Here is an 18,649-nt window from a genome sequence, read left to right on the forward strand (position 1 = left end):
TCCGAGCCGAGTGGTTTTTGCCTGAAAAGGAAATTAAGATCAAAGGATGGGATGTCTGTGATTGGATAGCTGGAGTGGTCTGTGCGAAAACAAAACCAAATTGCAATTGATGGATGATGGGGTAAGTTACTGTTCATGTTTTTCAAATAGCATGGATTGCACCTCATCCTCGATTTATTTCATCTTTGATTTTCCCATCTCACATCATACTGGCACGTCGTCACCTCTTAACACGTACACGTCCGTGATCTGATCTCACCGTACGAGCACGTCAGATCGTCAGATCATCGTCAATTCAATAGGATAGGTTAGATTAGATAACGAAAACCAAATACCACCCAATATCCTTTGATACGGTAATCCATTGGGTATTGCAAATAGCAACTACTCGTAATCATGTCTGATAATAATCCAAATACAAACCAAAACCAAAACCAAAACCAGGCCTCGACTTCCACTTCGGTTGCTCCTTCTTCATCAGGTTCGACGAATAATAACAACACCAATAATAATGCAAATAATAGTGATGGTGGGAATACACCGAAAGTGAGTCGGGCTTCATGTCGACTGATCGTACCTCTCTTCTGCACCCAAATTACAACCTACTGACTCTTGTCTTCTTTTTATTTTCGATAAAAAGGACCGTCATGAACCTCGGGGACGCAAGCCCAATGACAAACTACCACCCTCTCGTGCGAGGGAAGTCCAACGAGCATTCCGTCTACGACGTGCGGAGCATCTCGCCACGCTCGAAGAACGGATCCTACACCTAGAACAGGAGAATGGATCTTTGAGAGCATTGTTGAACTTGCCATTGGCCGATAGGGGCAGGATAGGATCGGGACCTACAGGAAGGGGCAAAGCTCTCAAGGAAGGTGGCGTACCAATGTCAGAAAGGGTGAGAGCAAGGAAAGAAGCCAGAGAGAGGGAGAGGAGAGCATTGGGTTTACCTACTCCTACAGTCGAATCTTCAGAAAATGAAACGAATGACGAAATGTCATCGAGGAATATGAGAGATTCAGAAACTCTTTCTCCCCGAGCTAGTATGCCCCCACCGCCTCCTATACCATCTTCATCGACCTCGTCGTCATTCCCACAACATCATATTCAACAACCTTTATTCAGAGATACCAACACTTCCCCTCAACCTTTCAATTATCAATTACCTATGCCGTTCAATTTACCCGTATCGCCCGATCCGCAATTCGCAGATTTCACTGCTGGTTTGAATACCTCAGATTTATATAAGAATGGAAGCTCTTCGACGGGTGGGAATGACACGACACCGAATTTCGGTGGGATGTTCAGTATGTTCGATACTCCTCCGAATATCGAGCAACAGCAGCAGCAACAGCAGACAAACGAATCTTCGTCGTCTATTCAGAATAATAATAACAATAACAACAACAACAACAACATCTCACCAATTTCACCCCCAATCGCTGCGCCTCAACCGGTCCAATTGGATTTGTTGACAAGGTTAAAATCATGTTGTCACGTTTCCGATTCACACGTAGTGAATGATCCTGGATTGTTAGTATTTGCTACTAGACTATGTCAACAATATGGATGTTCGTTCAGCGGACAACATACGGATGCACACCCACGGAGCGATAATGATAACTTGACTTTGGAAGATTCTTGGAAAGCTTTGAAAAACACTTTAGAACCTGGTGGATCTGATCCGGATGGTGAGAACAGGATCAATACTGGAAAGATGGCTGCGGAGCTGGTTATCAGAGCGGTTAATAGTAGATCGGGTAATATGGTGGGGAATAATTCGAATTGGATAATGTGTAGATTTAGAGAAGGATTGAGCATTAAGAAGGGGATGATAGCGGCTTTGGTACAGGGTTTAGGAGGGACATTGGAGTAGGATGATTGTAGGATGGAAGACGTGACTGGATTGGATTGGAGCTTTTACGGATAGAATATTCACGAGTACTGATAGTAGAAAGTTGAACAGTTGACAATAATAAGATATAAGATATATTGTAGCTTGTAATATATACCACCTTGAGAGCTTATGTATGTTGTCTGTCTTGGTACAAATGGAACAGTCCTCCATCATACCCATGAGAATATGGCATACCGTGGATTTTTACACAACAGCTTATCTTTACCAAGTCGAAATCACCTCCACTTTGCAAGACCAGACAGTTCTTTTGACGTGTTGTTGCATGTACTTGTCTCTTTCTGCTTCTTTCCTTCTTGATCGATCATCGATATCAGAGACAGCTCGTAGTTTCAGCTATCACATACGCAAAGATGTTAGGTGAGTTAGAGATACACTATACCTCGGCACTATCGATCTCGATAGAGTAAAGATCCACTGACTGTGCTGGTCTGCTTCAGTCGTTGGTCTAACAGGAGGTATAGCATCAGGTAAGACATATCTCTCACAACCTTCCGCTGGACCCTCAGTCTCACTATGACTCATGCTGAGCCTATACTCGTTGTTAGGTAAATCAACAGTCTCCAAGATATTTTCCGAACACCACCACATACCTATAATCGATGCCGACCTCCTAGCCAGAGAAGTGATTGAACCAGGAACATCAGGCTTCACGACTATCATCAATCATTTCGGTCCTGACAGAATCCTCGATCCCAACGGCGTGCTGGACAGAGCCGCTCTTGGTGAAATCATATTCAATGATCCGAACGAGAGAAAATGGCTTAATGGGGTTATTCACCCCTTAGTAAGACGGGAGATGGTCAAGAGGACCGTGAAGTATTGGCTTAAAGGTGAATGGGCGGTAATCGTTGATGTGCCGTTGTTGATTGAGGCGGGGATGTGGAAGTGGGTAGGAGAGATTGTGGTCGTATATGTGTGAGTGCAATACTATACTCATAATCTTAGCTTGCTTAGGTGAAGCAAAATACGTCTTTTCGCAGAGAGAGAGAGAGAGAGAGAGAGAGAGAGAGAGATCATTCTTTAGTTGTTTAGCCGTCTCCAGTACGCATGCTGATGATTATATTTCTACCCAATGAAGCAATGAGAAACTTCAATTGTCTCGTCTCATATCCCGTCCCCTCCCCAATTCACCCCCCTTAACCGAAACACAAGCTAAATCACGTATATCGTCTCAAATGTCCCTCTCTGAGAAAATCAATTATTCAACTTACGTCCTGGACAACTCTGGAACGATCAGAGATTTAGAAGTTCAAATTGATAAACTGGTAAATAAGTGGAGGGTATCTCAGGGATTTGGGATTGGTATACCGATTATAGATGGATGGTGGTACAAGTTATGTTGGCTCGTACCTCCTATTGGACTTACAGCAGGATTGATGGTTTTGATATCGAGGTGGATGAAGTATAATATTGGTGGGGATAAGAAAGGAAGAAGGAAAGGAAGAGGTGAAGTGGAAAGAAATTGGAAGCCTGAAGAGATTGAATTGAGGGAGAGGAATGGTAGACCCGGAGGAAGGAGGAGGACAGGTGGGAGTATCACTGATGAGTGATTGGTAGGTGATCAGACTCGGGTCCGTTTTTCCTGTATATACGTTTCACATGATGCATGTTCTATTGTACAAGTCTGTCTGTCTGTGCTCTCATCTCGAATTGTTCTTATACAAATGTTGAGGCTTGGTCTCCTCACTATCATTATTACGCTGCTCATTACCTCTCACCTGAATTGTGCCACGTGAAAAGTCTGAAAAACCCCCTCCACTCCAAGTTGTCCACTCGAAATATCTCCTCTCCTCTCAAGTAGTTTATGGATCTCCTTTCATCATCATCTATCTGCCTGTGCTGACTGGGCGAGAAGCATTTGGTACGTTGCTCCGAGGACTCTTTGCAGGTAACATCAAGTATCATACTCCGTCTTTCGCCATGTCATCTCCACCATCATCGGACAGCGACAGCGTCAACCTCTCATCGCTTTCCATCCACCTTCCCAACGGCCTCGGTCCATCTGCCTTCAACCTCTCTCCTCCTCCACCATGTCCCATCATACTCAACATATCAATGTTTCTCCGCGATGGATCTATATTAGATACAGCCACGGGCGACTCGATGAGCGGTCTGGGAGTGAACTACTCCGCAGTTTCGAAATCCATTTACGCTCTCGTCTCCTGTCCACGGAGAGTATGGAACGGTCCATGGGCACTTTTGAGGGAGGTGTCGACGATTCCTTCCGCCCTGCCTGATGTAGATAGAGTGAAGATAGAAGCTGTCATGCCTAAGGCTTTATTACATGCTGATTCCGCCAGGTATAAAGCTACATATTCGTTGGATGACAAGGAGGTTGTGGTGGAAAACAGGAAATGTGAGATTAAGGATATAAAATTGGAATGTATAATTGGATTACATCCCCATGAGAGAGGGGAGAAACAGAGATTGGAGGTGGATGTCGAAGGTGGGGATGTGGATTGGGGAAAATGGGATCATAAGTACTTTGCAGATCAGGTTTATGAGGTGAGTCTGACGTTCATCATCTGCCATCTGCCATCCCTTGCTTGTCTTTCACGGTTTCCCTTGTTGGATCGATATAGTATGGTGCATGATTACATACACAGTCTTTTGCACCAGGTACATCATGCTGACCTTTGTTTATCAACTATAGTTCGTATCCAACTCATCTTACGGTACGATCGAATCCCTCATCCATTCTCTCGGATCACACCTATTGAACCTACCCATATTATCAACCTCCCCTTCATCTTCAGTGTCAATAACGATCCGTAAACCATCTGCTATACCCTTTGCTGTACCAAGTATAACCATACACCGAACCAAATCAGACTACCCTTTGCCTACTTCCTCGTCTTCGTCATCTTCCTCTGCGGATAAACGGATATTCATCGCTGTGGGTTCAAATATAGGAGATAGGGTAGATAATATACATAAAGCCATCAACGAATTACAGAATAATGGATGTCAGTTGAAGAATACGAGTAGACTGTATGAGAGTGAACCGATGTATGTAGAAGATCAAGATAGGTTCGTGAATGGGGTAATTGAGGTGGGCTTCTCTTCCTTATCACATCACGAATAACGGGGTTTGTCCTTACAATTCTACTTGTTTTAGATCTCAACGACGTTATCTCCTCTTGACCTGTTACGTCTCCTGAAACGGACTGAGAAGTCAGTAGGAAGGACCAAAACATTTACGAATGGCCCGCGAGTCATTGACCTAGATCTGATATTCTACGGTACAGAGCAGGTCAAGATTGGTAAGAGGGGAGACGAACCTGATGAAGATGGTGTTGGGTGGTTGGAATGCCCTCATAAGAGCTTGGGAGAAAGGGAATTTGTACTGAGACCTCTAGCAGAGTGAGTTCAAGCACGAACAAATCATCCTTTACGAACGGCTCGCTGATGTGATCGCATAGCATCGCACCCAATCTTGTCCATCCTTCTCTGCGACAGACAATACATCAACTTCTCTCTCGATTACCCCAAACTACCCCACCACCTCTTCAGCCTATCATACCCTTCTCCGGTCCTTCCAAACCTCTACGCCTCTCTACACCCTCAACACCGTACATTATGTCGATATTCAATGCTACACCCGACTCCTTCTCGGATGGTGATCCGGCACGTACCGATCCATCTTACGCTCTGGAAGCAGTAGAAAAGCTATTCGAAGGAGATGATCATCCTGATATATTGGACATAGGCGGGATGTCGACTCGACCTGGTTCAGACCCATGTACAGAGGAAGAAGAGATCAATCGAGTGATACCTCTGATCCAGGCCGTACGGTCATCCTCAAATGATCATCTGAGGCACGTACCCATATCGGTCGATACCTATCGAGCTAGTGTAGCAAAGAAGGCGATTGAGGCCGGTGCCAGTCTCATCAACGATGTCAGAGGAGGTAATGAATCAGGGATGTTGGAAGTGATGGCTGAATCGAACGTTCCTGTGGTATTGATGCATTCCAGGGGCGATTCTAAGAATATGAATTCAGCTGAGATGACCGATTACGCATCCTATGGAGGTGTAGTCGAGGGAGTTAAAAAGGAATTGAGTGATTTGGTTAATAAAGCTATACAGAGCGGAGTGAAGAGATGGAATATCATCTTAGATCCTGGGTTAGGGTTCGCCAAGACCCATCAAGATAACTTGGTATTGTTGAAGAATCTGAATAAGTTGATAGAAGGAGATTTGAAGGGATATCCAATGTTAGTAGGAGGAAGTAGGAAGGGTTTCATTGGTAAGACGATAAACAAGGCCAAACCGACCGAAAGGTCATTCGGAGATGCGGCGTTGAATGCTCATTGTGCGTTGAGTGGGGTTGTGGACGTGTTGAGAGCACATTGTCATGCAGAAGCTAGAGATACTGTCAAGATGTCGATAGCTGTTAGAGATGCTTAAATAGGATGTGTACTCGTTGTTGTTATGTACGTTATATCTCCGCTTTTCCAAGTGAATAATGTCCCGGTAATTGCCGGATATTACTTTTAGAACCGCTCGAGATCCCAGACATTCCTCTCGGACCGAGAAATACCACCACACACTCAGGACGGATGGACAAACTGACCCCTCGCCCCCCTCCCATCTCATGCATATATACATATACATATAGTAGAGTAGAGAAGGGTTATTACCCATGTAACAGAGGATCAGACTCCTAATATTGTATCTTATTCTTCTTCCACATCATTAGAAAACCTTGTCAACCATGGCACCTCAACGTGAGTGAACGAACTTAGACATGAACAACAAAGCTAGAGCTAACATACTGGCTAACCTACAGACAAACATCTGCTTAACAACCCCGCTACTCTCGTAGTGGATTCCCTCAAGGGTTTGGTCAATTTGAACCCGGAAGTCAAGTTTGACGAGGGACAAAGGGGTGAGTGTCATGCATGACACATTGCTGTCTTTCATCTTAAGCTCAAGCTGATCTTTTATATCGTACGGTATATGACAGTCACCTACACTCCGCCTAGCAAACCTCGAGTCGCCCTTCTTTCAGGAGGTGGATCAGGACATGAACCTGCCCATGCCGGATTCGTAGGCAAGGGTCTCTTGGACGCTGCGATTTGCGGAAACATCTTTGCTTCCCCCAATGTCGCCCAAGTCCGAAGAGGTGTTGAATTGGTTACGAGGGAGAAAGGAGCTTTGATAGTGGTTATGAACTACACGGGAGACGCACTTCATTTCGGTCTTGCTGCTGAACAACATAGAGCTTCAGGTAAACCTGGTGATGTTAGAGTGTTGTTGGTGCAGGATGATGTTGCCGTTTCGAGAGAACAGGGTACGATTGTTGGTAGAAGGTTAGTGTGGTACTGCCCGATCGAAGTTCCGTCTTACACCCCTTCTACTCATACGCTCATTTAATTCTTGCTCAACAGTAGATGGAACGTTGGCTGACAACACTCTGTACCATCTCTTAGAGGTCTCGCTGGTACCATCTTAGTATACAAGATCGCCTCTGCGCTCTCAGACCAAGGAGCCGACCTTGACACCGTCGAGGATGTCGCCAAGTACGTTACTTCGAGATTGGGTACTATCGGTGTAGGACTCGATCACTGTCATGTAAGTTATGACTCCACGTTATACGGCAGAAAGATGTACTGAATGTTCATTGCTCATCTAGGTCCCCGGAACCAATGTCGGTGAATCACACTTGGACGACAACCAACTTGAATTAGGTATGGGTATTCACAACGAAGCCGGTACACACAAACTTGAATTACCCTCTATTGCCCAATTGGTCGATCAGATGTTATCTAAGATCACGAATACCGACGATCCCGAGAGATCTTATGTCCCATTCAAGAATGATGGATCAGACGAAGTTGTCTTGTTAGTCAACAATTTAGGAGCTATTAGTGAATTGGAAATTGGTGGTATCACCGGTGAAGGTGGGTTCACATCCGCAAATCAATGACTATCGAACTACTCAAAACTGATAAATTGGATTATTTTGTCATTGCTTAGCTGTAAAATGGCTTCAAAGCAAAAACATCAAGACCCGACGAGTCCTCTCCGGAACATACATGACATCCCTCAACATGCCTGGATTCTCACTTACCCTCTTGCTCCTCCCTGGTAAATCCGAATCATCAACTTACTCCTCTTCACAAATTTTGGAATACCTCGATGCCCCCGCCAGTGCTCCTGGATGGGCTTGGACATCAGGTAAAGAACCTGGAGTGGTTGGTGCGAAGGTCGATGAGGTCGTACAAGAGAAGAAAGGCAAGGAAGTCGATTTAGCTCGTGAGTATCTCACCTGCTCTTTACCGGTTCCAACGCCAGTCAAAAAATTTGAATGCTCCACATGTATGATATGCATGCTGATCGCATAACCTGCATCAGCAACCGACTCATCCGAGTTCTTGGCCGCCATCACCCGATCATGTAAAGCTCTTATCGCTGCTGAACCCGAACTCACCCAACAAGACCAAATCGCAGGTGATGGAGATGCAGGCCTAACCTTGGAAGCAGGTGCCAAAGCCATTCTCAAAGTGATCGAATCGGGCAAATTGGCCGGAAAGAATGTGATTGAAGATATCGGTGTGATTGCCGAAGTGGTAGAAGAAGATATGGGAGGTACTTCCGGTGCATTGTACTCCATCTTCTTTGCTGGATTGGGTAAAGCTTTGAGAGATGCAGCGAACCAAGGTAATAAACAGACCACACCGGATGTTTGGAGCGGGGCTGCTGAACAGGCTTTGGACACTTTGTACAAATGTAAGTCTTCTCTGCCATTACTGACTGACCTTCCTATGACAAAGGAGAAACGCTGATGCAAAGAGATATATGCAGACACCAGAGCCAGACCACCCTCCAGAACCCTCGTAGACCCCCTCGAAGCTTTCATCGCCTCCCTACCTTCCAAGGGACTTAACGGTGCCGCTGAAGATGCCCACAAAGCTGCTGACAAGACTAAAGAGTTGGTCGCTAAAGCTGGTAGAGGTGCTTATGTCAATCAAGAAGACTTGAAGAAGAGGGAAGTACCTGACCCTGGAGCTTGGGGTATCTGGAGGATCGTAGATGGTTTGAGAGGTTTTGAGGCGTAAAGTACCTTCGCCAACTATGCTCGACACAGGTAGGACAATGAGTTTAAAAATCATTCTCAGTCTCTAAATTAGGTTCGATAAGAAGTTATAAGTAATTTTATTTTATTTTGGTATGCATTGTGATTATGATTGATTAATTGGTCCATTGTTCAAGATATAGTGGATTCCGTCATCTACATTCTACTGATATATATATATCATGTTATCCTTGACTGGCTATAGATTTTTTGGATCTATAAATCTGAGATAGGTTCCGAGGTTGGAGGGCAATGCTAAACCCATAATACACAATGATGATATCAGTTCGCATCGTCTCACACATGCATGTGATCATGGTTCGCCAATTGAGAAGTAAAATTTCTTGATGTGTAAACTCACGTTGAACCCTTCCAAGCGAGGTAATCCCCATTCTTCAGGATTGAACTCTTCCAAATGCGATAACACCTGTTTAGCACCGAAGTTGGCTTCTGGATCCAAAGCTAATAGTTCTGGGTCCGGTACCCATATCACTGTGAGGGAATGTTCAGTAAGCGATCTATCAAAATGACTGTGTACACAACCGTACAGTTGAAGGGAACAGGACATGTATAAGAAAAATCAAGGATGTCCAGAGCGGCAGGTGAGGTAGATCCACGATATAGTCATAATGGTAAATCCACTTACCGTTCATACCTGCTGCTACACCAGCTATCACACCCGGTCTAGCATCTTCAAATACGATCCCTTTCGATCTTTCGATCCGTTGGGCATCGGTACATTCCTCAGCAGTACCTACATCCCTACCTGTAAAGGAACAAAGATCAAGGTTAACTTTCTTGCTCGATGAGTAGGTGCGTATAGGAGTATCTATCTGTATATCGAGATCACTTCGATATGAAATTGATAGGATTAAGTGATGTTATAATGACTCACCTAAACTATGAGCAGCAGCTAAGAAAACATCAGGTTTAGGTTTACCCCTACCAGGTTTCACTTCTGGTGAATCGCCTGTTAAAATACATGATGGAGGGAACAATGAGAATATGTGAGGGAGATGGGTCTACAGTTCATATCATAAAGCGAAATTAGCATATGATAGTTTGTCAGCACACACACATGGTATATAGTTTGGAGGATTAGAGGATGGTGGAAGAGCGATAAAGACGACTTACCGTTTTATATTGGAAGTTTTCATAGGTTGATCCAGTAGCTAAAGCGATCGGTACGCCTACATCGTACTATTGATCATACAAAATTTGACTGATTTCAGCTATATTACTCATAGGAGATTTTTGTGACTATGGCAGCTGAATGTGATAATGTGCAGTTAACTCACCAGACCTTTGACCAAAGCCGCAGCACCTCTCATAGGTTCTACTTTCCTGAACAACTCTTCCCTCTTCCTATCTCCTTCTTTCATGTACTCTTCCACTGTCATGTCTTCCTTTACTCGTGGGAAATGAGAGAGGATGTACTCTGCCGCCATGACCGATGCTGTTGAAGTATTCAATCATTTGTCAGCTCGCCATCATGACCTCCTGAGCTCGAGTATGATACGCCCTCCCTCGTTCATACGTTGTCCCTTTATCGTCGGGATACACAATTTGAGAGTATCAAGTATCAAGTAGACTCACTCTTCCCCATCACTCCCGCTTTGATCTCCCAAGTCATCTTGTACCCATATCGTTCGAGTGTACTATCTAATTAGGTTACACCACCTTAGTTGTTGGGGAGTAAAAGAAGAACGCTGGAACGGCAGACTTACTTGTTACCTGTGTATATATCCTCTATGAGACCAAAAAGATTATCAGAACCCTAAATCCTCATTCTAGAGTTCATTTGAGAGGTGAGGATCAGGTCCATGTCAACTTGACTTACCTCGGAATCACTATCGTAATCGAGATATAATATCATGGTAATCATCAGCATTTTTAGTATCACAGTAATCTATGATTCGGTATCTCTCACACTGTAGAAAACACAATCATCACATCAGCGACAGGTCGAGACAGCCGTCGGACGACAATGAGAATGAGAATGGTAAGAGGTGCCAGTACACTCACTCAATAACCCATCCATGTCGAATATACAATATTCGATCTTCGGTCGAATCTCCTTCGTCGTGCTTGTCGATGACGATGACATGGTGAGGTATATGTATGAATGTTTTCGACACGACTGACGTTGCAGGTTATGGAGATGACAGATGTCAAGTATACTTCACTTCAATAGGAATGGATATGCTGTTTGAAGAAGTATCGTACAACAAAGACACGAAATGATCTGCAGAACTGAGTGGATGTTCGTTGATCTTTTTACAACTCGATTCCCGAATTCAACTTCGGACCGGGAATTATGAACAATTCATTCATCCATGCAGTTTCCATTCGTTTGATATCCTCCATCCTCATCATCATCTTCTCGTCTGTCACAGCATAAATCCAGAGAGCTGATGGTCCATGTAACTACGTACATGCGGATCATTGGGCCATAGAACGCGTACACGTAGTCAATAGGCGAAGATGAATCTTGTTGTTGATGCACTGCAACCGATACCTTCCACCTGATATGATATGATATTTTCATATTTCCGATTAAAAACCTCTATGTATTCTATATATCAATAGATATGATATGGCAAGTATAAGTAATAAAATGTCCCTTTTCCTCCGAGCATTACTAAAGCAAAGCAGAGTAAACGCAGGTAAACGAATGAGGGATAGAAAGGAAAAGATAGCGAAGAACGAAAGAAGTAGTAAGGGTAAAAATGTCCAAGGGTTGTAGAAAGGAAGAAGAAAAGATAAATGTCCATAGGGGAGTAAAATCGGATAGTATGAAAGGTAAAAGATATTTGACCTCTAGATAAAATGTTATTGTTGGTAATGCTACATGTGTGTACTGTTGATGAATGCTATTTATTATAAAGACCTTTCCTGTCGAAGATCTGAAGATCGGAGAACTTGAATTTGAACGAAGCGAGATACATCGTGTGTGATTTTAACTCAACACGATCTGATCTCCTCCATCTTGTTCCGATTCTAGTCCTATAGCAGTCACTGGTGTAGCAGGTGTGATCGTTCCTTTCTTCACACAGGTTTGACGATCGGGAGAAACGACGTATCCATCGAAGCATGAGTATACTTGGCATGTACCGGATTCACAACCTGTTGCTCGAGCGTTGGCGATAAGTGAGCAATCTTGACTGTTTTCGTATGAACCCAGTTTGAGGTCAGCTCTTCCTTCCTAGTAATACACTGATCGACCACGGATCATTAAGTGATCGACGCGTAATAGCAAACTCACCCAGCGCCAAGAGCCAAACAACCCCCACAAGAGTTCAATTCGCTATCCAACTCTACACATTCAAAACCAACTTTGAACCAATCTGCCAGACTGTTCAAACTAGTTTCCAACTTGTTCACACTCTCCGGTGAAATATCGTCAGAGGTGGGAATGGGACAGGCAACAGATCCACCAGGGCAGAGGAAACTTGAATAATCTTTCTTCTTCAATGGTTCGACTTTCTTGGCTCGTTTTTGTGCACCCATACGACGCGATGGCTGAGGTGCTCGGGGTTGTAATTTGTCGGCGGGGGCGGCTGCTGCTGCGTTGACGTACGTTATGAGCGAGGTACCTAGTATGAAGATGAGGATCAATCGATTGATAGATGGCGGTAGGGAGATCATTTTGTGTGAAATAGGCGTGATGTCGTGTGGACGTGAGATAGTTGGCGAAGATGGTAAATTTGAGATGAAATGAGTTGTTTGTGTGTATATGTTTCGTGAAATTGCTTCTCGGGAATCGGTTGATATATATGTTGATGAAAGCCAAGAGGTTAATCAACAACAACAACAACAACAATGATTTTATCACCTGATAAATGATCTTTCTAAGAGACAGTAGTGTTGTTTTCTATTTTAGTCTGATATCTCGGACACGATCCAATTGTTACTCCGTCGAATATAACCTTCTGATGGGTTGTGGAATGTTGTTTACTATGTTCTTCTTCTTCTTGTTCTTCTCGATGATAACGGTGATCGACAAAAGTCAAAAGGAATGCCTTTGAATATCGTCGGGAAGTGTAGTAAGAATCCAGGAATTCCTCTCTGTATAATTCGATTAATCTTCTTTACTTGAAATCACCCTTGGCTGCGTTTTCCAAATTCCACGATTATACCTCGCTGTTCGCACGCTTCTTCGAAGTTAATTCAGGTTGCTCGCATGTGACACAACTAATGAGATATATGAGAACAATAGTGATGAAGCAAAAGGAAGAATGAAAAGAAGAGCGATGAGATGGGATATATCATATCATCTTTTGAAATAATGCTGTAAACGGTAAGGTATGATTCCCACTGTACGTTGTATGCTGTACGTTGTGCGTTGTCGTCAGAAGAGAGAGAGAGAGGGCTGTGGGCTGTAGGCTGTTTACGATTGCAGTTTTTCCCTCGCGCGGTGTTTTTCCCACTTCCCAATTTTTTACCTGCTATAGTAAAAAGTAAAACATCCGATATGTTTACCTTTCTTACCCTGATGTTAAACATGAAAAGACTGTACGCGGGAGATCACCGTGAATGCCTTGATAATTATGATCCCCCATCATCACCCTAATTTTTTAGCAGATGACACATAATCCGCCCTTATCCCCCTTACGCCCTTCTTATCTTCCTTCTCGCTCGATCAAGTATACAATCCGGTGTGGCTTTTCCGAGCCGGTGGACCTTATACATGGAAAACGCGGTTTTCACACTGCGGTGCTCATGTTGAAGAACAAGGAAGATACGTTAGACTGAACTCTAATTTGGTCGTTCAGAGCGCCAATGTTTACCTTAGAGGGTAAACAAAGTGAAACTACAGTTAGCTGTAGTAACAGTAGTAGTAGTTTGAAATCCATTCGTGTAGTAACGTCATGATGAATTTCTACCATAGGGTATGGTAGAAAAGATTTTATTCAAGCCAAATTAATCTGTTATCTCGTTATGTCCTTGAGCCATTTCAAAGACACGCAGTAATAACGAGATAAGCAATTGCCGCATAGTTTATGCGTGTCTGTGTGCTTTGTGATCGATGACTAAGACCGTCAATCGGATTGTGATTGCAAGTAGGTACGATCATACACACTGCACGATTGGATCGGGATTGGCAAGGATTGAGACACAGATTGAAACAAGGAGCTGTAGTGCTAAGTGGCAAGCAAGATATCGGTCATATGAAAAGCACGGACAGGTACACAAAACACGTACTTCCATATGCGGGATCTGTGCCACGCATACCATACACACCCCGTTGCCAACATTGTGTCTCCCACGGTAGTCGTGAGAGGATTTGAATACGTAAGCATGTATGTATATGACTCGAGTTCCTCAAGTGGAGGTCGGATATCTTGAAACGTTTCGAGTGAACCAGAAAAAGTTGGGACATGGGTGATGAAGCAAGTACCTTATTGCGTCTGAGTGCTAGATGTCTTCTTACTCTTACTTAGTAAAGAAACGTTCCGAAAAGAAGCATTCGACCTTCCTGACTGTCTCTTATCCCCTTTGCCGGACCGAAATCTACAGAACTTTTTTTTTTCAAAGTGAAACATTTGCTTAGGAATTTTCGAGTAGCTCAAAGGGATATAAAGGGCATTCAAGCACTATCCTCTGTCTACCCAGGTCGTACTAGAGTCATCGGCTATAGAAGATACCTTCACAACGATACAAGATCGAACATGTCGATTAAGGAGTGGACACCATCGAGCTGGAGGGAGAAGCCTATCGCACAGGTGAGTGGTCGAACGATTCAGCGTGACAAACTGCCCATTGCAAGACGAGCACTTAGTCTTCTGTTGAGAAACTCAGTGCTGTGTATACACAAAGAGTAATATCACTGATCAAAACAACTTCAGGATGTGATTTACGAAGACAAAGCGCATCTCGAAAAAGTATTAACGAAATTACGAAGGTTGCCTCCTCTAGTATCTCCTGTAGAGGTCAGTGCTCACTCGTATCCGATGATCTACCAACACCTCGTACGCTAATGGTGTCCGAGTATAGATCGACCGCTTGAGAAGTCAATTGGCAGATGTAGCAGCTGGTAAAGCGTTCCTACTCCAGGGTGGAGATTGCGCAGAGTTGTTTGATGATTGTTCATCTGTACGTATGATAAATCTACGATCTATCCGAGTGTCATGACCTAATGAGACGACATTTTAGGACCCAATCGAGCATAAATTATCCTTGTAAGCTGAAGATGCAGCTTCTCGCATACCTTGAGCTGACTGAATCCTCTCGCTCAGAATACTCCTCATGTCATTGATCATCCTCCACGGATCACGTCTACCAGTGGTTCGAATCGCCAGAATCGCAGGTCAATATGCCAAACCCCGATCGAAACCTACCGAAATGGTTGATTTCGAAGTCCCAGATGAAGGTGGATCTGGCAGTACCAAAATCGAGAAGAGGGAAGTGTTGAGTTTCAGAGGTGATAATGTGAACGGATACGATAAGAGCGATAGGAACCCTGATCCCGAGAGGTTACTGGGGTGAGTACGCTTTGCTTATCGAAATTCATCCTTCCCCACCTCCTCATTCTTGTATGAAACGCACTGGGTTACAAAACTGATGTTCATGGCTCACAATATCAGCGCCTACTTCCACTCCACGGCTACACTGAATTACATACGTACCCTATTATTATCGGGATTCGCAGACCTGCATAAACCGCTCGATTGGTCTTTCTCGCATGTGAGATCACCCGAGATACACAAAGCTTTCTCAGCTGTCATAGAGAGCTTGCAAGATAGTCTGGACTTCATGAAAGTTGCGACCGGTGCGGTCGGCGGTGGAGAGAGAGGTGGTATGGAGACGGTTGATCTGTTCACTAGGCAAGTTATTCGTCTCAACATCCGGGAGAACTATCAATGGAGCTAACGATACTCGGAACCCCCAGTCATGAAGCCCTTTTGCTAGAATACGAAGAAGCCTTGACCCGTTCAGATCAGGGGTCGACCTCCCGATCATTCTCTCCGCCAGCATCCAAATCTTCTACTCCTGCCGTGTCGAGATCTGTATCTCAAGTGCGCGTCGGCACCAACTCTGAATCAGCTTATCCCCATTCTCCCGTTAGACCACCCAAATCACCTTCTCTGGCAAATTCACTTGCCAACTCTTTCTCGGATATATGGCTGGAGAATACTGCATCTAAGAAGACAGAGAAATGGTATAATACCTCTGCACATTTCATCTGGATTGGAGATAGGACGAGACAGCTGGATGGCGCTCATGTAGAATACTTCAGAGGGATTGCTAATCCAATGTAAGCTGCTCAGTCCATACGGCGACGAAAAGTAACTTATGTTCATCTTCCGCAGTGGTATCAAGACTGGACCTTCCATGAAACCTGAAGAGATCGTTAGAATACTTGATAGTGAGTCTGCTGATGAACTCTGAATACCGTTATAATTACGCTGATGTCTATATTCATCTTTCAGTTGTCAATCCCGACAGAATACCTGGGAAAGTCACTTTGATAGGACGATACGGTGCAGACAAAGTCGATCAATTTTTACCTGCTCATATCGATGCGGTGAAAGCTACAGATCATGTCGTAGTATGGCAATGTGATGCTATGGTGAGAGATTTCGGGAGGCTCGATCCTTTGCGTGTATTTAGCTGACTCGTTAAATGTGTTCGTCTTATTCCAGCATGGCAAGTGAGTTGAAAGGCTATGATGCTAATCATAGGAGGGTAATTGTGATGTGTGCTAATGTGTCATGATAAATAGTACCAAATCATCCCAGACCGATCCATCATTGAAAACACGACATTTCGTGGATGTCATCACCGAGATAACTAAATCTATGGCGATACATCGTGAGAAGGGGACTATATTAGGTGGTGTGCATCTGGAATTGACCGGTGAAGTGAATGAAGAAGGTTATTCGGTGGTATGTAACTAGCCTTGCTTTTGTTGTCAGTTCCAGACTGGTTGCTGACTTCTTTTTCTTGTTTTTTGGTTTTACTTGGTGATAGACTGAATGTATTGGAGGATCAATGGAATTGGAAGATAAAGATCTATCATTCAATTACAGGACACATTGTGATCCCAGATTGAACTTTGAACAAGGTTTAGGTGAGTTCGGATTCACTTCAACAGCTTTTGTATCAAACGTTTCTTCCTGAAGAATAACAAGCTGATTCAACCTGATGTTGTGATGTAATGCAGATGTCGCTTTCTTGCTTGCTGATCATTTGAGATCAAAGAGAAAGGGTGAACAACCTAAGGACATCTTACTTTCTTCGTTGAGAGGTAGATCCGGACAACCTCAAAAGTAAGGACTAATTGCAAGATCAAGGAGGAACGTTGAAGCGAGTGAATAAAATATATCGTGTATAATGTCGGAGGTGCTGCTGCTAGCATTGCTAGGATGGACAAATGCATAAATTATGATGTGTCACCCGACAAACTACCATACTTTGCTTCTTGATTGTTGTTCCGCAAAGCAAACTGTACAATCACGGTCGACCTTCTTTGTCCAATTCTTCCAATACCATCTTAGCGCCTTCCACGATGATCTGATGTTCGACCTAAGTGTAGTAAGAAAGTGATATCAGCATAAAGAGTGTTAATGGTATAATCATGGAAAGATTGTTATATGCGAAGTTCTAAATAGGTCTCTCCCATGATATACGATGATGCACCAGTCGTCCAGAATGTGAAGGACGACACTCACCTCATGTATCCTCTTCTCTACATCCTCCAGCTTATCTTCCTTTTTAATTTCCACTTTTCTCACAATCAGAGGTTCACCCCTATCCACCTCCGCTACAACTCTATGAACCATCACACCTGTATTTTCAATTTCTCCGTTCTGGAACGCATCGTACGCTCTTCCTATTGCGTTGGCACCGTCGAAAGCACCAGGTAAAGCTGGATGAAGGTTGATAATCGGTATAGGGAATGATTGGGTATGAGGTGGTGAAGGTAATTCTTGTACTTTATCTTTCTTCTCTACTTTCGTCTCTGCATCTTCTGATGTCTTTTCTTTCTCCTCCTCTTTCTCCACCTTGGTAGTATCCTTAGTTGGCTTCTCATCCAGTGACAGATCCTTCAAAGATGGTATAGCTTCCGTCTGATTGGGTAGACTATCGACCTTTGGCGGAGGTAAAGCAGGAGGAGGTGGAGGTGGGATTTCACCATTTAATATTCTCAAAAACTTGTCAGAAAGGATATGCATCCATCCTGCCAGTACCACCAGATCAGGTTTCGATTCTATGATTTGACGCGCAACCTCACAATCGTAATCCTCCCTTGATGAACCAGGATTACGATTTTGGAATGTTTTCAAAGCGCACACCCCTGTGGGTATCGGTGGGATGTGGGTCTTGGCACGAGTGAGTCCGTAGGCGTTTGATCGGGAGGAGATGACGTGGGTTATCTGGGCGTTGGGAAGTGAGGGAGTGAGTGCGGAATCGAGTAGAGCCTGGAGGTTGGATCCTACATTCATTGACGGATTCATTGTTAGTCGGGGACAAGGGGAAAATAGGAGGGGATGATGGACATACCGGATCCGGAGATGAGGACTGTTATCCTCCTTACTCGCTTGGTGGGTATTATGGTCTCGTGGAGTGTTGTCATTGTGTCTGTCTATATCACTTGAGTATACGAGAGAAGGTGCGGGTGACAGTGTTTCGTTGATGATTCTTAG

General features: G+C 44.0%; 8 protein-coding genes across 8 annotated transcripts; 5 read left to right on the forward strand and 3 right to left on the reverse strand.

Moving 5' to 3' along the window:
• Positions 1-396: 396 nt before the first annotated feature.
• Positions 397-1,876, forward strand: V865_007359 (uncharacterized protein; the record flags this gene model as incomplete). Its single annotated transcript, XM_066231107.1, has 2 exons — positions 397-546; positions 641-1,876. 2 exons carry the CDS (start codon positions 397-399, stop codon positions 1,874-1,876), a joined length of 1,386 nt encoding a protein of 461 aa, XP_066087204.1.
• A 392-nt stretch (positions 1,877-2,268) lies between these two features.
• Positions 2,269-3,468, forward strand: V865_007360 (dephospho-CoA kinase; the record flags this gene model as incomplete). Its single annotated transcript, XM_066231108.1, has 4 exons — positions 2,269-2,275; positions 2,356-2,385; positions 2,464-2,833; positions 2,997-3,468. 4 exons carry the CDS (start codon positions 2,269-2,271, stop codon positions 3,466-3,468), a joined length of 879 nt encoding a protein of 292 aa, XP_066087205.1.
• Positions 3,469-3,838: 370 nt separating this feature from the next.
• V865_007361 (dihydropteroate synthase) lies at positions 3,839-6,328 on the forward strand (the record flags this gene model as incomplete). The annotated part of the gene is made up of 4 exons (XM_066231109.1): positions 3,839-4,423; positions 4,572-4,970; positions 5,037-5,281; positions 5,341-6,328. 4 exons carry the CDS (start codon positions 3,839-3,841, stop codon positions 6,326-6,328), a joined length of 2,217 nt encoding a protein of 738 aa, XP_066087206.1.
• Positions 6,329-6,635: 307 nt separating this feature from the next.
• Positions 6,636-8,982, forward strand: V865_007362 (dihydroxyacetone kinase; the record flags this gene model as incomplete). The annotated part of the gene is made up of 8 exons (XM_066231110.1): positions 6,636-6,648; positions 6,711-6,809; positions 6,888-7,233; positions 7,354-7,495; positions 7,557-7,824; positions 7,901-8,179; positions 8,279-8,653; positions 8,729-8,982. The coding sequence occupies 8 exons, from the start codon at positions 6,636-6,638 to the stop codon at positions 8,980-8,982; spliced, it is 1,776 nt and encodes a 591-aa protein (XP_066087207.1).
• Positions 8,983-9,312: 330 nt separating this feature from the next.
• Positions 9,313-10,632, reverse strand: V865_007363 (uncharacterized protein; the record flags this gene model as incomplete). The annotated part of the gene is made up of 6 exons (XM_066231111.1): positions 9,313-9,491; positions 9,646-9,765; positions 9,895-10,021; positions 10,134-10,199; positions 10,298-10,455; positions 10,596-10,632. 6 exons carry the CDS (start codon positions 10,630-10,632, stop codon positions 9,313-9,315), a joined length of 687 nt encoding a protein of 228 aa, XP_066087208.1.
• Positions 10,633-11,958: 1,326 nt separating this feature from the next.
• Positions 11,959-12,647, reverse strand: V865_007364 (uncharacterized protein; the record flags this gene model as incomplete). Its single annotated transcript, XM_066231112.1, has 2 exons — positions 11,959-12,163; positions 12,265-12,647. 2 exons carry the CDS (start codon positions 12,645-12,647, stop codon positions 11,959-11,961), a joined length of 588 nt encoding a protein of 195 aa, XP_066087209.1.
• Positions 12,648-14,671: 2,024 nt separating this feature from the next.
• V865_007365 (uncharacterized protein) lies at positions 14,672-17,276 on the forward strand (the record flags this gene model as incomplete). Its single annotated transcript, XM_066231113.1, has 13 exons — positions 14,672-14,725; positions 14,849-14,932; positions 14,997-15,095; positions 15,156-15,181; positions 15,239-15,484; positions 15,587-15,817; positions 15,892-16,257; positions 16,313-16,368; positions 16,433-16,572; positions 16,646-16,653; positions 16,726-16,888; positions 16,974-17,073; positions 17,167-17,276. 13 exons carry the CDS (start codon positions 14,672-14,674, stop codon positions 17,274-17,276), a joined length of 1,683 nt encoding a protein of 560 aa, XP_066087210.1.
• Positions 17,277-17,456: 180 nt separating this feature from the next.
• Positions 17,457-18,579, reverse strand: V865_007366 (uncharacterized protein; the record flags this gene model as incomplete). Its single annotated transcript, XM_066231114.1, has 3 exons — positions 17,457-17,528; positions 17,675-18,438; positions 18,507-18,579. 3 exons carry the CDS (start codon positions 18,577-18,579, stop codon positions 17,457-17,459), a joined length of 909 nt encoding a protein of 302 aa, XP_066087211.1.
• Positions 18,580-18,649: the final 70 nt, after the last annotated feature.

Source organism: Kwoniella europaea, chromosome 2 (assembly GCF_036810445.1).
Source record: "Kwoniella europaea PYCC6329 chromosome 2, complete sequence".
Taxonomy (NCBI): domain Eukaryota; kingdom Fungi; phylum Basidiomycota; class Tremellomycetes; order Tremellales; family Cryptococcaceae; genus Kwoniella; species Kwoniella europaea.